Source organism: Hyalella azteca, unplaced genomic scaffold, assembly GCF_000764305.2.
Source record: "Hyalella azteca isolate HAZT.00-mixed unplaced genomic scaffold, Hazt_2.0.2 contig737, whole genome shotgun sequence".
NCBI classification, from domain to species: Eukaryota; Metazoa; Arthropoda; class Malacostraca; order Amphipoda; family Hyalellidae; genus Hyalella; species Hyalella azteca.
Genome location: NW_025931074.1, coordinates 18,727 through 36,450, shown reverse-complemented (window position 1 = coordinate 36,450; position 17,724 = coordinate 18,727). Strand labels below are relative to the sequence as shown.

Here is a 17,724-nt window from a genome sequence, read left to right as displayed (position 1 = left end):
CCACAGTAGATGAGATTGAAAACCGCGAGAGTTACAACGGTAAAAGATCGCCAATGTTCCAAATTTTAAATGTGCCACAACATGCTTGAACACCTTGGCATTACAGGTTAAGTTGAACAGTTAAAAGTAGAGTCAAAGATTTAAACATAACTCTCAAATCAAAGTAGACCGTTCCCGAAGTTTAATAAGAATTTACTGTGCATGTCAAGCAAAGGTTTAGTATTCAGCGAGATATTATTTACAGCAGATAATTCGATACGGGGTAACAGACACTAAGTTTGACGGGCCTGCCAAAGCGTTCGTACGCCGTAAGGAGGTGAAAAGCGCATGCACCATAAACAAAAGAATAATTCAGCAAGGGCTGTGCACAACAAATTAAGGCCTTAAGTAGATATTTAGAATAATGGGACGCAACACCAAGTACAGTGGAATCTCGTGTGACCGTATTAGTACACTTTTTGATTAGCTATCATTTTATAGAGAGCCGCGACTCTGTCTTATCAAGACGAGCCCGCTCTTCTTTTTCATTGTAAGCTTCAAGAATCCCGGTTGAAAAATTTTTCCAAAACAACACGATAAGCAGTGCAACATGCCGTAGGGCTACTATCCTCTTATAACCGACAAGCAGATTATTCAATATAACGGCGCGTCATTGTAGTTTGATACAACGGTCATATAGTCCAGAGCAGCAGCAGTACGGTCTTCGGTTCGAAGCAACATATCATTTACTGCCAACACGACAATTCCATTACGAAGTACGACCACTCGTAACTCGACGGCGATATGTCAACTAGGAAGGATCGTTGCAGATATATCATCTGCAACAAGTTTTCAAAGTTGAGCAAGACAAACTGCTCGATTATTCGCAAAAAAACAAGTCAGTACACTGGTATTGCCAGGACTGCCAACACCCTGCACTTAGCGCTGTAAAAAGCGAAAAGATGGTGGAAGAGAAGTGCTCTTCTATGTTTTCTGTCTTTAAGGCCGAAATGGAGGAAGCCAGCGAGTAAGAGTTGAGAAAGAGAGCCGAAATGGAAGAGAACCATAAGAAAGAATTAAGCTTGTTGCGTAGTGAATTACACTCGTTGCGAAACGAGCTTGTTGAAATGAAAGATCATCTGCACAAAACAGAAAATAGCGATAAGCCGATAACACAGAAGGTAAAGGCCGCAAAGAGGTCATCTCTGATCTCGCCAGCGAGAGCACTCGTGAACTATTAGATACAGAGAGAAGAAGACTTAACCTTATTTGGTTTAACGTTCCCGAAAGCAATGCATCGGTTGCTGAGTTTATTTCTGATTGTTGTGCCAAGGCACTTAACGTCGTTGTGAATATAACGGCATTCAAGAGGCTGCGATCGAAAGACGCTACCACCTGTAGACCGCTGCTGGTAACTGTGCAGGATTCAGCCTAGGTCGGACATGTGCTTAAGGCTGCGAAAAAAACTAAGGTGAATTCCAAATTTTCGCAAGAAATGGCAGGAGAGACTCAGGCGGAAAAACACGGAGACTCAGGTCAACCACTCTCACGATGTCAAGATAACACCGGCCGCACACGGTCAGTCAGCGAATCTGGAAAACAAGTAAGAAGTCATGTCCATAGATCCAGGCCTGTAAATAATGTAAGAACTAAACGCATGCATCAAAGTGAATGTGCACGAAAAGTTTTAAAATATTTTACACGAACTCGGATTCTGTTTTGAACAAAAAAAGTGAGCTGGTAACTGTGATCGAAAAAGAGTGCATAGACATTATTTGTATTACAGAAACACTCCCTAAAAATCACGGTGGGAAAATTGTACCTATTGAATTTCAGTTGCCAAGTTTTGATTGTTTTTATAACTTAAATGAATAGCAGCGCAGTAGAGGTGTAGCTTTGTGGGTTAGAACCTCTTATGGGGCCCAGCAAGTTAAGTTATCTGCCGAGCATCAATCAGCTAGAGAAATGATTAGTGGAATCATTCATATTTATATTATCATTTTTATTGCTTGAATTTATAAAAAAACAATGATTGTTGATTCTGAAAGTAAATTTAAAAATTAATAAATAAATAAACAAAATTTATTCCTCAAAAGAATATTGAAAGTTTGAGCGACTGATTGGATCGAAAAAACCAGCTCCTCATGAGCTCAAATTGTCATAAAATGTACACTGGTAGATTTTTTAAATTCATGTGCAAAAATTTCCAATAACAATTTTCACCTTATGCGATAATCAAGTGGCTTTGCTCAGCGGGAGGATATGAGTGAGATAGCCTGCCATGTACAAAAGCATCACCATCAGCAAGTCTTGCCATGGGACATAATCAATGCTCCAATTGATTATGACTCATGTTCAACCCAGTGCCCTGAACCAAGTCATCTCTGCTCCAGTAAAAGGAATTTTGTAGTTCTTATTTCAGAAAATGCTAACTGTATTGACATCAAATGTTTTCGAGCTCAAAATTCAACGAGTGCGATTGTGCGTTAACAAGAGTTTGTATGAAGATGATACAAAGACCAGTGGCGTAGGTAGAAGAAATCGATCCCCAGTACCATGCCATTTCTACATTAAATTAACATTTTTGTAGAGTATACTGCTTCATGTCTGCAATAGGAAGACTTTCGAAGGTATAAATTAATAGAATAATGTATTTGGCAATTGTAAGAATCAAACAAACGAAATATCCTTGTAAAACAGACCATTAATCTGATTCTTATTTATGCATTGTTATCAAGAAGTTCAAGAAAACTCCAGTTACTTTGCACGCAGCAAGTAAATACTTCGAGCTGAACAGGATATTTTGGAAAAATGCCAACATAAGTTACTGTGCTAGGGACGCATTCCAACAAAAGGCAGGCCAATCCCTAACAACTGCCACGTCCATTCTTTTAACTTGCTTCTTTCCTCTTACTCGCCATATTAAATGACATATTCCGGTACTCTACCTGAACTAGTCAAGTTCAGGTAAACCTGTCGTAATCTCTTTGTGTGCAGTGCTCAGTATAGGCATTTATTTCTATTCTTACCGTTAGTTAATTTTCATCTTCGTTGATTTCCGCATTCTCGTGAAGCTAACACATTGGAATCAAATACGAATATTTAAAGCCTTAATTGTATTTTAGAAGAAATATTACACATTTCATCGCACAATAAATGTTAAATAGGGTTTTTAGCAAGATTCAATTAGCAGCAACTTATAAAATAGTTAGATAAATACATTAAAACAGTATTTTTAAAAATTTTCGTTTTAATTTGCCACTGTAAACAAATTAAAATAAATGAACGGAATATTTTATTCAAATTGATTGGATACAAAGTTTTCAATAAAATGTCATTTTCATACTGCGATTGATTCATTCATCTCAGCTCGTGAATATGCAATCAGATGAAATTATTTCATCTGTGAATCAAATGGAGGGGAGCGCAGCCCTGCACCACAAATTTAGCTCGTAAACAAGCCCTAGCGCCAACGCCTACCTGATAGCATAGTTCTGTTCCAAAATTTATCGTCGTACGACGCGTGGCCGTTCGACCGTGGGCTGATTCGACACGCAGGACAGATACGGACGGCTCCGACGCGCTCCGTCCGGGTGGTGTGAAATTTTTTCGCGTGTTGGCAGACGACGCTGGGCCATACGACGCCAGGCTTATTTTCCTGTGGGCTGATTGATCTAATTCAATGGATGTGATCTGTCTGGTGGCGTGCGGCTAATAATGTTACAGTCAAGATGTGTTGTAGGCTACGTTCTTCAGGGGAGGGATCATGATAGTCCATTCGAAGCACGGCAGTGGTGGTCTCCGACAGGCGTCCCGGTTAGGTTAGGTCCCTCCGTCGCGCCAGGCGCATTACTGATCGGGCAACGAGAAAAGCCTTCTGCTGGCTGCGAAGGGGGAGAGCCGGGGCATGGCGTTATAGGGACAGCTGTTTGCGCTTCTGCCTGTGGAGTAGAGCGCGATGAAGCAGTGGCTGTGACGTAACGGCGCTGTTATGTCAGGCGCTTATTTTCAAAAGCCGCGAAGACTCCAGGCTGCGTTTAATACAAGCACGCAACAGTTTGGCTATTTGCCCACGGCTGTTGCTCCGGCGGCTTGATGTTATCTGGCTGATTGATTCATTTCCATGAAAGGAAATGGCACCTATGGCTTTAGGCACTTAATCACACAGGCTAATATGCCCTCTAGCATGATTACGAGCGGAAAGGAATAGATATTGAATTGTGGGCAAAGGCTATGTAGGGGTCTATCCTGCGTCCCATCAGTACGAAACGGTCACAATTTCCATCAAGAAGAAGCGGTACAGTCACAGTCATCTTCAACCGCAGTACGGCAACGAGCTTGGAATAATATCATCGACGAGTAAGACTACGCCAGTAACGCCACTATTCCGAAGTACGGTCGTTGTAAAACAACCTACGGCCAGACTGACCGTGAGGCATCTGTAGCAGCGAGACACGACGGTTATGAAGAACTGTGATCACGAGGACGCGCGGCTACAGCGGCAGTACGACCACTTGGAATACGGCTGCAAACGCGCGGCTACAGCTGCGGTACGGTCGCTGAACATACGGCCGTAAACGGGTGCGCGAGTTACGGTCGTTTACAACAGTCGTACGGCTCAACGGAACTGCAATGTATCAACATTTTTCGGTAAAATTAGATGATTTTTATGATGTAAACTGATAGGTTTTGGACTTTTGATTGTGTTCAGATTACCTTTGTCAAGTACTAGAGATTTTTGTTAACGTAGGATGTGAACTTGAATTGTCCAATATAATGTGAAATGTATCAGTGTTTCATTATAATCCTCTCTTTGTACTATTTTGCCGTAATCTATTCATTCGAGAACTTAGTCACGTGCCTATCAAGCGCCACTCGGCGACAACCTGAAAAAAACGATAAGTAATGAATACCGGTATCTTGAACCTGAACCTGAACGTAAAGTAAAATTGGTGGAGTAATCAATCCGAGCGTCCAACTTTAAAATATATGAAATGATAGAAAACTCCTTTTTTTTATATATCAATCACCTGGATATTTCCTCATTAATATCTTCCCTGTTGAAAAATTTATAATCTACTTCACTGCGATATGTTCATAAACATTTCCTTGTATCAGCCTTCCCTGTTTATCAAGTCACGCCCTTTGTGACGTCAAATGGCGAAGCTATTTGAGCTCTGCACAGAAGCGGAGAACTGTTCTCTCGGGCTGAGAACAGTCGTGTGTAAGCCCTACTCCTATCCAAGTTAAAGGATAGTAAAGTCAACTAGAGTACGAACCCTAGACGAACGCGTTAACGTTCTACTCCTTTAGCACTCGAAACCTATAAACTGTAAGCCGATATATTCTCAATAAGTTTAAGTATCTAACCTGTACTTAACTCGCGCCTCTTTTATCCTCATTTGTTCACGGTACCCGAACCTACCTCAGGTAGTTAATAACTAATCAGATAAGCCTAAAACGTGCATAGAAAAGCACGGCATAACTTCCATTTTGTGCAGCATTAAGCATTGTTACCCTATTAGTTGTATCATGCCAAATTGGTATTATTTTTAACAATGATGATTTATTTGGGAATAATTTAGATAAATACCATCTCTTAATTTTTCGGAACTTTGAGTTTTGACGCATTTTCAATTGGCCCACCAGCCCTACCTGAGACATTGAAGGAGAGAGGCTACAACAGTCATATATAGAAGTGTTGAATGTATTTCTTCATTAATAATAAAAAATTAATTTTTCAATTATCAACTAGTCTTTTAATAAAGCAGTAACTTATTTAGTCACTATACAAAGCAATACATTTTTCAGTCATTAAAAAAGCACTGACTGAGCTATTTGTGACTGAATAAAGTGTTGCTTTATTTAGTGAATAAATAAGGTATTGCTTTATAAAAAGACTAGTCGAATATTAAATAAGTAATTTGTTATTATTAATATGAAAATACATGAATGTATTTTCATATTCATTCAACACTTCTATATTTAACTGCTGTAGCCTCTCTCCCTCTATGTCTCAGGTAGGGCACTAACTGGAAAATTGGGCAGAAGGCACCTGTGAATTAGACAATAACGCCTGTGAATCTGGTCAATTTTACCCATCCCTATCGCATTTTCCTATTTTTTTGGTGGGAAATAGGAAAAACGGCACTTTTCTAGCGGCTTTTTAAAATCACGCTTGTACCAATTGATTTCATCTGCAATTTTTGGAAACTTCTGTCCAATATTCCAAATTGGGATAGGGCTGGTGGGCCAATTGATGGTACGTCAAAAGTCAAAGCTCTGAACAATTAATAGAAGATATTAATGTAAATTATTATCAACTGAACCTTTATTGTTACTAATATTAGTAATTTTGGCATAATATTATGATAAGAATAATATAGGCTANTAGATTCCATCAGGCCGAGGAGAGCAAGGGTGTTACTTTCATGCCACACGCCTCAGCACGAGAGGACCTGTCTCTTATACACATCTAGATGTGTATAAGAGACAGATCCTAGGCTGAGTAAACAGCTTCGGAGCAGACCAAGGACCATGCCAACTGTCCATTCACACCCAAGACTCTCTTATGGCATTCTCTCCTGACAAGGACTGGGGACCATGGGCGACACGAGAGTCTCTTCTCCAAAGTCACCAGGCACAAGCGGGTGCGACACAAGGGGAGGGTGGGGGTAAAATCGAAAAATTTCTCAGAATATCGGAAAAAATGCTCCTACACCCACAAAAATGAGAAATCTAAAAAACCGCCAAGTGACTTTTTAGATATGGTCTTTACGCATTGAATCATATGTGTCTCGATGTTGTAGCTTGAAAATCCTAGGAGGATATAGGATTTCTAAAGTACCCCCTTTTTGACCGTATTCTAAGAATTTCACGTTTTCTTTCATTGTTTTCGAAAATTCGCACGAAAAAAAGTCTTAGAACTCCGTTTTACATACGTGTACCAAATTTCGAATCAATCAGTCTGTATAACCGAGATAAAGTTGTCCCTAGACGCTCCCCTTCCACTCAAGATGGCGTCTAGGTATTAACTCGACTGATGACCGTGGCGCCATCTACCGCTGAAGTCCAACAAACCACGGGAAATAACCGAATAACCAGATTACGGTTAATAAGTGTCGAAAAATAACGTGTGTTTCACATTTTTCGCCCGTTTTTCCTAACAGTGCAAAGCAACCGGTGAGGAATTTGCACTGAAACAAATCGGTGCGTTAGTTGCAGACATCTCCACTAGCTAAACGCTTAATGTAGCAAAACGAATCATTCCGAAACTTCGTTCGCTGTTTTATCAACAGTTCGTTCGCCGTTTTCTCTAATTTTCGCTCAGCCACAGACAGCCACTGCTGCTATAGGCTGATGACATCATGGCAGGACCAATAATGAAAGCCGAAAATTTACATGCAAGTTCGAATTTAATAGTTAACAAAAATTGATAATAGCTTAAATCAACTTAATAATAGTGATAATATAACTAGTTGAATATGTCNGAGCGCTAAGAGTAGCTTTTAATTACGCGCTCCGGCTGGCTGAGGGGTGTTTTAGACGCCTTCGGCAACTCGTTTTGGGACAAGCCGGGATAGTCACTTTGGTGCGTAGTTTCTACGCGCCGATTTGTTTCAGTGTGGCAATGTGAAAGTTCATTGAAAGTTCAGAGTACAGCAGAATGCCCAGGTGGCGAAATGCGGATGCAGGCATGACGAACTCTTTGCCTACGCGTACAGAGTTGGCCTGAAGCTGATGCTGGTGCCGAGCAGTCGCAAACTAAATAAAATCGGTTTTTGATGCATTGAGCTGGAGGCGGTTGAAGCGCATCCAGTCTGACTGACATCCTGCAACGCTGCGGCGTCAGCCGGTGCACAGTAGTCATAAATTTGGGTGTCGTCGGGGAACATATGCAGATTCAAACTATGTGAATCAATTATATGCAATACGTCAACAGTATATAACAGGAAGAGAATGGGGCCGAGAACTAGTGCCTGTGATATGCCGCAAGTGACCACGATGGCGTAGAAGAGAGTTCACGCGTCGAACGCACTGGAATCTATTGCTGAGATAGGACTCGAACCACAGCAGCACTGTGCTGCGCAGGCCGAATGACACATCAAGTCGACTCAATAAAGTGGCGTGGTCGACCGAGTCAAACGCAGCCGATAGGTCAGGTAAAGCTAGTGCCGCAATGTCGCTGCGGTCTACTGTTCGCAGAATGTCTAGAAGCACCTTCAGCACAACGGTTTCTGTCTAGTTGAGATGACGGTATATGCAGACTGGAGGCGAGGCACGAGACTGGACTGCTGAAGATAGTGTCGGGCCACAACGCGTTCCAGGAGTTTCGATAAAATCGACAGTTTGGAGATAGGTCGATATAACATAACATTACATAGCGATGTCGGTGCTAGAGTAGGCCTGATGTGGCATATCGCCGATTCTTACTTTTCGTGCCTTGTTCATAGAAGATCTACAATCGTGTCATTTGACCGGCTGATCTTTTCAGGACTGACGATAGTTTGATATAGCTACTAGACTTCCACCTGGTTCGATATGGTGCTAGGCATTTCAAGTCTGAACATATCTTTTTCCATAGCTTTATCTAGTCTCTTCATGAACGCGTTCAGACTCGGAGCGCCAACCACGGAATCGGGGAGGGACGTAATCGGGGAGGCTGTTCCACATGTCGGTGATTCGAAGCGAGAAGAAATGTCGCGTGGATAAGTTGCAGCGCAGATTTTTTAGTTTATAGCCGTGGCCCCTGGTGTTGGTTCTTGTTTCACACTCTAATAATCCTTCGGAGATCCTGCATAAACCATGAGTATACTTGTATGCTTCAATGAGGTGCCCACGCAGACGTCGATAACTGAGGCTTGGAAGCTTCATAATCTTTTATCTTTCTTCATAGGACTTGCCCTTCAAGCCTGGAATTATCTTTGTTTCACTCTTTGAACATTCTCTATTAAATTTTTGTACTTTTCAAATCTCGGTAACATAACATAGCTAGATGATAGATGATTTAGGATCGGAAGCGTCAAAAATACGGCATGTCCTTCCTGCGAAAAATCTAAAGTAAAGATCAGCTGAACTTAGAAGAACAAAAACAATACATCACTGAAATTAAATAGGATTTTCGCGATATTCTAAAGAAGCCGACATTCCCGAGCAACAGCGAAGTTGGGGAGCACATCCCGAGCAACAGCAAGGCTGTCTTCCTTGATAAACTCTTGCGCAACGCGTAAGCAGGTAATAAAATGGTATGAGAAAGTTTTTTTAGCCCTTTTCTTTTGTGAACGTAAAACTTCTATTTAGCCGGTATCATTAAGACAATACCAAATGATGATGGCATTCTGAAGTTCTATACAATGCATCTATAGTGAAAGTGCTTTATTTTTGAATGAAGATTAAAAAGTAAAATATCATATAGAATTAATTTGTGGAAAAAATTAATGAACAAATATATTTATTCATATTTAGGAATAATATTGGCTTTAGCTGTAGAAGGTCAGCCCGTCCTTTATCCCGCCAACAACCACAAAAACAATTACATCAAGCAGAAGATTGGAGAAAGAGGCCTCTTATTGAACGAAGAGGCCGGCAAATTTTTTGACGAAATTCTGATAAATTATTATTGATTCATGAAATATTATTGATGTAAGGGGGAGTGTATTGGTTTTCCTATTTCCAAAACCGAAATCATGCCTCACTAAATGAACAACTTAATTTTTGTAAAACTTCACTGTGCCATTAATTGAAGGCTCCAAAGTCAGATTGTACCATTTTGTGTTTGGAAATCTATATTCACAAGTTATCAATATGGATTTTACCCCCAAGTTGATCATTAGATCATAACGTTAATTTCGGTCGGACACTTCAGCGGACTCGGCTGCGGACTGGCCTGCGGACTCGAATCAAAACCCAACTCTTTTCAAGATAATATTCACGAAGTACCGCTTAAAACCTACTAATCAACGTTTGTTAATTCTAAAATACTTCTTCGTACGTGACCTGATCAAATTTCTGCTGTTCATCATGAACCAAGCGTATGTGCTAATCAAGAAGCGACTGTCAGTTGTTTCGCCTCCATTCCTTGGTTGAAAGTAATTCTTGCATAATCTCTTCATGACTCCAAATTCGAACGAGTCATCCAACTGGCGGTGTTATTAACATCCAGAATGGGCAGTTCTCCGTATTGGACTCTTGTATGATCCAACACTTCCTGTTTGACGAATATAAGGTCGTGTGTATAAGGCCGGATGAATTTCATGTAGTAGATGTACCCTTTAGACTTCATGAAGTCAATCAGTGCAGGCATTCCTTCTGGGATGAGGTTGTACTCCACGGATAACGTCTGCATGAGATAAATATAAAGGAATGTTGTCGCCGGAAGAATTGGTACAACGTCTGAATTTCAACTCGTCTAAACTGTAGGTCTAAAATCAGCGAACTTTTGTGGCAAAGTTGGATAACGATTAAATCTCCTGCATTTGAATGTAATCGATCAATCCAACTGGAAATTTTGAGAAAACATTATGAGCAACTACGAAATATTCACCTTAATATCAATCTTGTCCCAAGGAATGGACTGCAGGACCTTGTACTCGGAACTCTCGACGTCGAGGCTGAAGTAGTCGACGGTGGTGGTGCCGAGTGCAAGCAGAAAAGAGTACAGCGGGAAACAATTTGCGCTGCTCAGGTCCAATGACTCTCCTGGGTAGTTTGGATCTTGAGGATTAAATATCTGGCCCATATATTTTTTGTTAGAAAATACAACCTGAAAATATTAAGTTAGAATTAATGAAAATTGAACGTAAATTAGTATTTCCCTGTGCTATGGCAATTTCTTTTCAATGAGGTCTAATAAACATATAAGTAATTATGTTTTTTATTCAACATGGATGTTTCCTGTCATAATTCAGTTGGGATGTGGCTCCCCAAAAACTAGCACGCTCCCTTGAAATGTTTCCAAGATTCTTCAGTGTGCCCCTACGCCGTATAATTTTTCGCGAAAGGGCAAAAGGCCTAAAAAAACAGTGCGGTACAATATGTGTTTGAGAATTGAGTTGATCTTTCTTATATGGTAGTCGGTGTCCTGCGCTCTGTAACACTTGGCTTCATGCGGGCTTGATACTTTTGATAGCCCATAACGATGCCCTTCTATTATTATTTGGATCTTCTATTTCGTATTTTGACAAATTTAAAATGTTGAATTATTTGGTAGGGCTTATTTTATTGAGTGTTTCCTCTTTTTCTTTGTTAATTTCTCTCACCTGGCCAGCTGATTTGGTTTCTCCGATGCACGCTTTAGCTGAGTGCACTTTTCGCTTCCTAGACAATAACTTTTCAAAGTTCCTCGGGTTAGGCTCAATCAGGATCCCGGTCCAATTTCGATTAATTTCAAAAAATAAAGTGTTGCTCACCACTTCGCCCGTGTAACCTCCACTCTCGACGTAAACGCCATTCCGCTGTTAAAAAATTACTAGATTATTGTTCAGAAGGCTTGAATGTTTCTGGCAAAACAAACAGTTTCATGTAAGAAATTCCCGAGTTTTCAACAGTTTCATTAGGAAATTAAGACAGTTTCGTGTATGAAATAGTTCATTTGTGAACATCTATTCGTATAAAATTGCTTCGCCTGAATATCATTGTTTAGATAATTAATTTTTTCACAGAAATCTCAAATGAGGTCGAATTTCCAACTGTAACCGTGACAGTATATTTCAAATAACAGTAAGATGTAAACTACCTTTCGATTTAGTAGTTCGTCAACAACTTTCGCCTGGCCGTCTGAAGGGTCATGGTTGATCCCATAATACAAATTGTAGGGTTCGGTAGAGGGAGGCACGATGACGTGTTGGCGGATGGAATCGATCAATCTCGGGTCATCCGCGTCGAGACCCACGAAATCTGTGGCAATAAAAGCAATTACTGACATTGATTAGTCGTCCATCGTTATCATCGGAGATTATTATTATTTTGATAGCCGATCAGGCGGCGCATCAGTCACAAGTTTTATTTGTATCAAAGAGTATAATCTTTGAATTATTTAAATTTTGACCTAAAATTTTATGTTTGAATTATTTCAGCTCGAGACACAGCTCGTTCAAATTATAGTTAGCTTCTATGAGACGTATATTACTGACAACTAGTGGACAATAATCACAATATTGATAAAATATGAAAATCAAAACATCAATATGAAAATTATTTTAGAGCCTATTGAATGGCACTGAACAAAACAATCGAACATGCTACAAATAAGTAAGCTGAGGGGGGAAATTATTGGGGGGAACAATTAATGTTACAACCATTTTAACATTTAACAAATGGGAACAAGCAATGTTAAAACCATTTTCAATATATAGCAGCTGGAGCTTTCTACTCGGTTAAAAAGTAAGTGCTAGTATTACCTAGGACTGTTGCTTCTTTCGGTAGAGGGAGGCACGATGACGTGTTGACGGATGTAATCGATCAATCTCGGGTCATCCGCGTCGAGACCCACGAAATCTGTGGCAATAATAGCAATTACTGATATTGATTAGTCGTCCACCGTTATCATCGGAGATTATTATTATTTTGATAACCGATCAGGCGGCGCATCAGTCCCAATTTTATTTGTATCAAAGAGTATAATCTTTGAATTATTTAAATTTTGACCTAAAATTTTATGTTTGAATTATTTCAGCTCGAGACACAGCTCGTTCAAATTATAGTTAGCTTCTATGAGACGTATATTACTGACAACTAGTGGACAATAATCACAATATTGATAAAATATGAAAATCAAAACATCAATATGAAAATTATTTTAGAGCCTATTGAATGGCACTGAACAAAACAATCGAACATGCTACAAATAAGTAAGCTGAGGGGGGAAATTATTGGGGGGAACAATTAATGTTACAACCATTTTAACATTTAACAAATGGGAACAAGCAATGTTAAAACCATTTTCAATATATAGCAGCTGGAGCTTTCTACTCGGTTAAAAAGTAAGTGCTAGTATTACCTAGGACTGTTGCTTCTAGAAAGGGCTGTTGAGTGCCGTATTCGTAATATATCCGTATCCTATCCACTGTCGAGTCGATGCCGCATCAGTACCACGGTTGTGATGGAATTAAAAGATCGTTTGGCGCCTAATTAGGGCCACTGGTTGGGGTTGCGTCGACGCATAGGCCCGGCGTAGTCTTGACAGCTGAGGCTGTGAGTGCATAGCGCGCTGCCTACATGTCACTCTATGCAGTGATGGCAGGCTACATGCAGGCGCACTATCAGGGCATTTGGAAGTGGCCTTCATACGGCCACCTCATTGATTGAATAAAAAAGGAAGTACCTGCTAACAGATAATTATGCACTTGAAAAACGTTTAATTGCAAAAATAAGGGGAGTGTACCATAACATGAATGTATTAACATACGTATACGCATAATATTACCGTCCGTGAGCAATCACAAATGGGTTGAATTCCTACACTAACAAATAGGTGGGAATTATATGAGGACATTTATTTTAATTTCGTTCTGCGTCCTGTCATTCCAATCAAGTCGCAGTTTAATTTTAATAAACCCATGTCAGATCATCAATGTATCTTGAATATAATTAGATCCAAACAAATATAAAGAGATTTTGTTTCATATTCTGTCATAAAAATTAGAAGAATAGTTGGCACCTTCGAACTTGATTTTTGAATTAAATTTTACTATTTAAATTCCGCGTTCGTTCTCGCATTTTCGTACCTTAGACGAGTTTTGACCTAACGAATCGAAACTACATTGCTCATGGCTACCACAATGTTCAACGGCTAATTCATAGCCCCTTCTCTTCGCAGTTGACCGTATGCGTTTAGCAGGCCATCTACCGGTGCCTCCACACCTGTCTCTTATACACATCTAGATGTGTATAAGAGACAGGTCATCTTTTGTCACCTTTTTTGAACAATGGTGTCACTTGAGCTTCTTTCCAGTCAGCCGGCAAGATCCCTTCGTTCAAAGTTTTTCGAAAAAATTACGTCAGAGGGCCGGCTAGGACAGTTGCTAACTCAGTAATCTGGGGTGGAAGCCGTCCGCTCCACATGACTTGTTTGGATTTAGAGCCGACTGGGCGCTCCTCAATAGCTGGAATACTGTTTAAGTCCTCTTCAGTGAATACGCTACTGAAAAAATGATTAAGTACGTTAGCCTTGCCCTCATCAGTGGATATCTTTCGTTGATCTACTTTCAAATCAGAAATACCGCCCTTCATCTTGCACTTCGAGCTAGCGTACAAAAAGAAGGCTTTCGGGTTCTTTTTACATTTTTAGCAATACTTTTTTTCGAGGGATTTTACTGCGGTGCGACAGCTTTCTTTAGCTTGATATCGAGCTCTTGCGTATAGGATATAGTCAGCATCGCTACGAGTCTGTAAATAACGCTGGTAGGCTTCCTTCTTCGTTTTGAGCTTAGCTAAAACTGTACTGTTCATCCACCGTGTTTTTCGGCTCCACCAAGCTTAATTTTATTTACACACGCATCAACTGCAGACATAACCGTGTCCTTGAGAAATGACCATGAATCAGCCACATTCATGTCCATAATACAGTTCGAAATATTCACTGCTTAACGGAGTTTATCATAGTCGCCTTTCGCAAAATTCAAACGCTCACGCTTCCGACGAGTCTTTTCTGTACAACACTTAAATTTGAAAAACTATGATTGGTGAAGGATTTTGCCCAACAGAGCCTCGTGACGAAGCTCATCTAACATTGATTCATCACTAGTAAACAGATCTAGAATATTGTGAGTCTGTTTACTTCTATAATGGGTTGGTTTGGTAACGTGCTGGACTAGGAAGGGATCTCTTACTGACTCCATGAACAAGGATGCTGGGTGATTCTTTTCCATTGGAGAGGATCCATCTGTCCAGTCTAGCTGTGGATGATTAAAATCACCAACAATCAACGTGTGTGACCTACGGAATGTCATGCTCGGTAAAAGACTGTTAAGTACTTTGTCGTTATCAGAAGAACTGTTTGGTGATCTATAAACGACGCCTGCGGCATTCTGAGGGCGTTTTAAACTCTATGCCGGCACTGAACGATAGTATTTCGTCAATGAAAGCAACAATCCCCGTCGACGTCGACGGAAATAATCATTAATAGTAATTATTCGAAATGAAACCTAACTCCCGAAACCAATTCAATTCCTTTTGTCGGTTTGTAGTGATAGAAATAATTTTGACATCTCTAATAAACTTGCGACATAATTAATTGCTTACCATCGCTGTGGTAAAGGGTCTCGAGACATTGCGTCTGCTTATTATGACAAAATATATTTTGAATCAAATATTAACAGATTTTGCTCCTCTTGACAATATTGTCTAAGCTCGTAAAAGCTTTGGCCATGTGTCAGCGGAGTGAAAATGAGTTTAAAAACAACACATTACCGTATACTGTACCGGACTACTATACTAGTACTATAGTAATACCGGTAACGAATTACTATAGTATTAGTTAGTTCTTATTTTTGTTTGCAAATTGATTCATCGGACCAATGTAGGAAGGAAGTATTGTATTGTATCGCACAAGAACCTACAAGTGAAAATTATACGTGTTAGCTACTGGTACGTAGATAATTTAATTTAATGCAAAATATTACCTTAGGGTTCCCAGTTTCATTGAAACCACAGAAACTCCAATTCCGATATCATCTTATTATTCCAATGACGGAAATGTATGTAACTCTCAATTTTCACCATAATATTTGGATTGGAGGTCATTAGGAGGCGCTTACCTTCATATACGGGCGGCACTTTGCTGGAGCTCATCAGTTTGACGAACTGTTCTGGCCTGTAAAAGTTAATATGTGAAAATAACGAGACGACTGATAAGAGTAGGATGCCCTTCACTGCATAAGATCTTTTGAATAAATTCGAAAGCTTCGGAAGCATGATAATGGTGCTGCCACCTAGTCGACTAAATTTATCTCTCCAACTCCGTATAAAATACTCCAAATCCGATTCACTTGAGATTTACAAGCTCTTTCTATGTGAACTAGAATAATGTGTTTATGTCTTGGGTTCGCAAAGAAGAATATGGAGGACGATATCAAAGCCAATGCAGCCGCCTTCCACCTTGACGTTGCAGTAAGAGGAACGTAATAAAGCATACGAGGAAAAAGCTTCCGAAGAAAAGTCTTCTAGGAAAGGAAAAGGCTTCAAAAACGTTTGGCTATGTGACAAAATCCAAACTTCTCTTCTGACCTGATATAATGATTTATTTAAATTTAACCTTTGATTATCAAAACGAAACCAAAGGAGCTGGCATAGTAAAATTTTAATGGAAGAATTTATTGTGAAAGAAAATAGTTTCTGAACACGATAACAAATATTTCAATAAAGTTTTATTTTAGTGCACCTGCGAGAGAATTCGTATATGCAGCGCCGAAATGAATAAATCGGTGAAATAGATTTAAAGTTCTCATACTATGTTAATTAGATGATTATTATGTTTATGTACAAACTTTTTATCAATGAGCATGTCAATTATTTTATATTGAAAGATATAAAACAACTACGATCGCATTGATGCGATCAATTACATGATTTGCACATAAGAAGTCCAGAGTGGCTTTTAATTTCTGTTCTATCAAACTTAGAATGTTACATCTCCTTTCGGAATAAAGGCCCCACTCTACAAACATTTCGTGGGAGCAGAAAATGCTTTGTGCGTGATTTCCGGGGGTTCAGAACCACTTACAATTGTTATCATGTATATAATATTCGAAGTATTTTTGGAAGCTTTCGATGCCTTACAACGATGACTTCAGAGCGCGGATATTTGTTATATTAGGAGAAGGAAAAATATTTTTCATTTAATAAAAACCCTTTTTTCAAGGATTTTTTTCATGACCAAACTACCTTTTACATTTTGCGTTGGTTAGAAACCATTCTTGAATGTGATTTTTAAATTGGCTTTATTTCATATCTAGAACATCTAATTTTTTAAATAAATAATAATAATAAATAATTTTGTGAAATATGATAATAATTATATATACTAGCAATAATTTTAAATACCCCGACTATGAAACCGCTACATGTCGAATGCCAATTTCAGTCGGAGACTAGCCTCAGTTGCGGATGTTGTTCCAAACTTCCAATGTGCTTATTCCGCCCACTCACGTATCTTGCTTGTGAAATATCGTTCCTTTCACTCGCATGAGTGGGTGATGATGAAAGGCTGATGTGCTGTTTTGGAACAGCTTCTTATGCAATATGTTTAGAACTATCAGTATCATTCCTGTTCTCGAAAGTATTTCAAAAATTTAAATCCGTTATATATTCCGAAGAAGTATCTTCCAAAGTGACACTCGCTCAAATTCTAGTTTATTATTAAATATATTGTACTATATATATATAAATATATATTGTATTATTAAATATATTGGAAAAATATTGTGCGCACTCGGTAAGATTTCGATTGGGAGACTGTGTTAAAGCAAATTTTGATGGCTAAGATTCGAGGTAAGATTGTGGGTAATATCGGCAACCAGTGATTTAAGATGATTATGCAAACTGTGATGATTGGCTGCATTTCCTACCTACTTTTCTTAACATCAATAAAGTTCTCCAAAAGCAACTTCAGAAGGGGGCGACGTTTTTCCAAGGCTCGAACTCCCAATTATGAGACAGCAATACATTTTTTCCATCAAAAATGTATTAGGTTAGAAAGCAGGACTTCCATTCATGGCAAGACCAACCAACTGAACAAATACTAAGACA

General features: G+C 39.4%; 1 protein-coding gene across 1 annotated transcript; it reads right to left on the bottom strand.

Moving 5' to 3' along the window:
* Positions 1 to 9,923: 9,923 nt before the first annotated feature.
* Positions 9,924 to 10,727, bottom strand: LOC125177984 (protein Star-like). The gene is made up of 2 exons (XM_047880781.1): positions 10,523 to 10,727; positions 9,924 to 10,318 (listed from the first exon to the last, which is right to left on the bottom strand). Exons 1-2 carry the CDS (start codon positions 10,715 to 10,717, stop codon positions 10,088 to 10,090), a joined length of 426 nt encoding a protein of 141 aa, XP_047736737.1. The 5' UTR covers positions 10,718 to 10,727; the 3' UTR covers positions 9,924 to 10,087.
* Between the last annotated feature and the right edge of the window lie 6,997 nt (positions 10,728 to 17,724).

What these genes read in the sequence shown, in the direction of transcription:
- LOC125177984 (XM_047880781.1), bottom strand. Translation starts at nt 10,717, where the DNA reads ATGGGCCAGATATTTAATCCTCAAGATCCAAACTACCCAGGAGAGTCA. An exon ending in GGGACAAGATTGATATTAAG is followed by an intron (nt 10,319 to 10,522) that starts GTGAATATTTCG and finishes TATCTCATGCAG; the next exon opens with ACGTTATCCGTGGAGTACAA.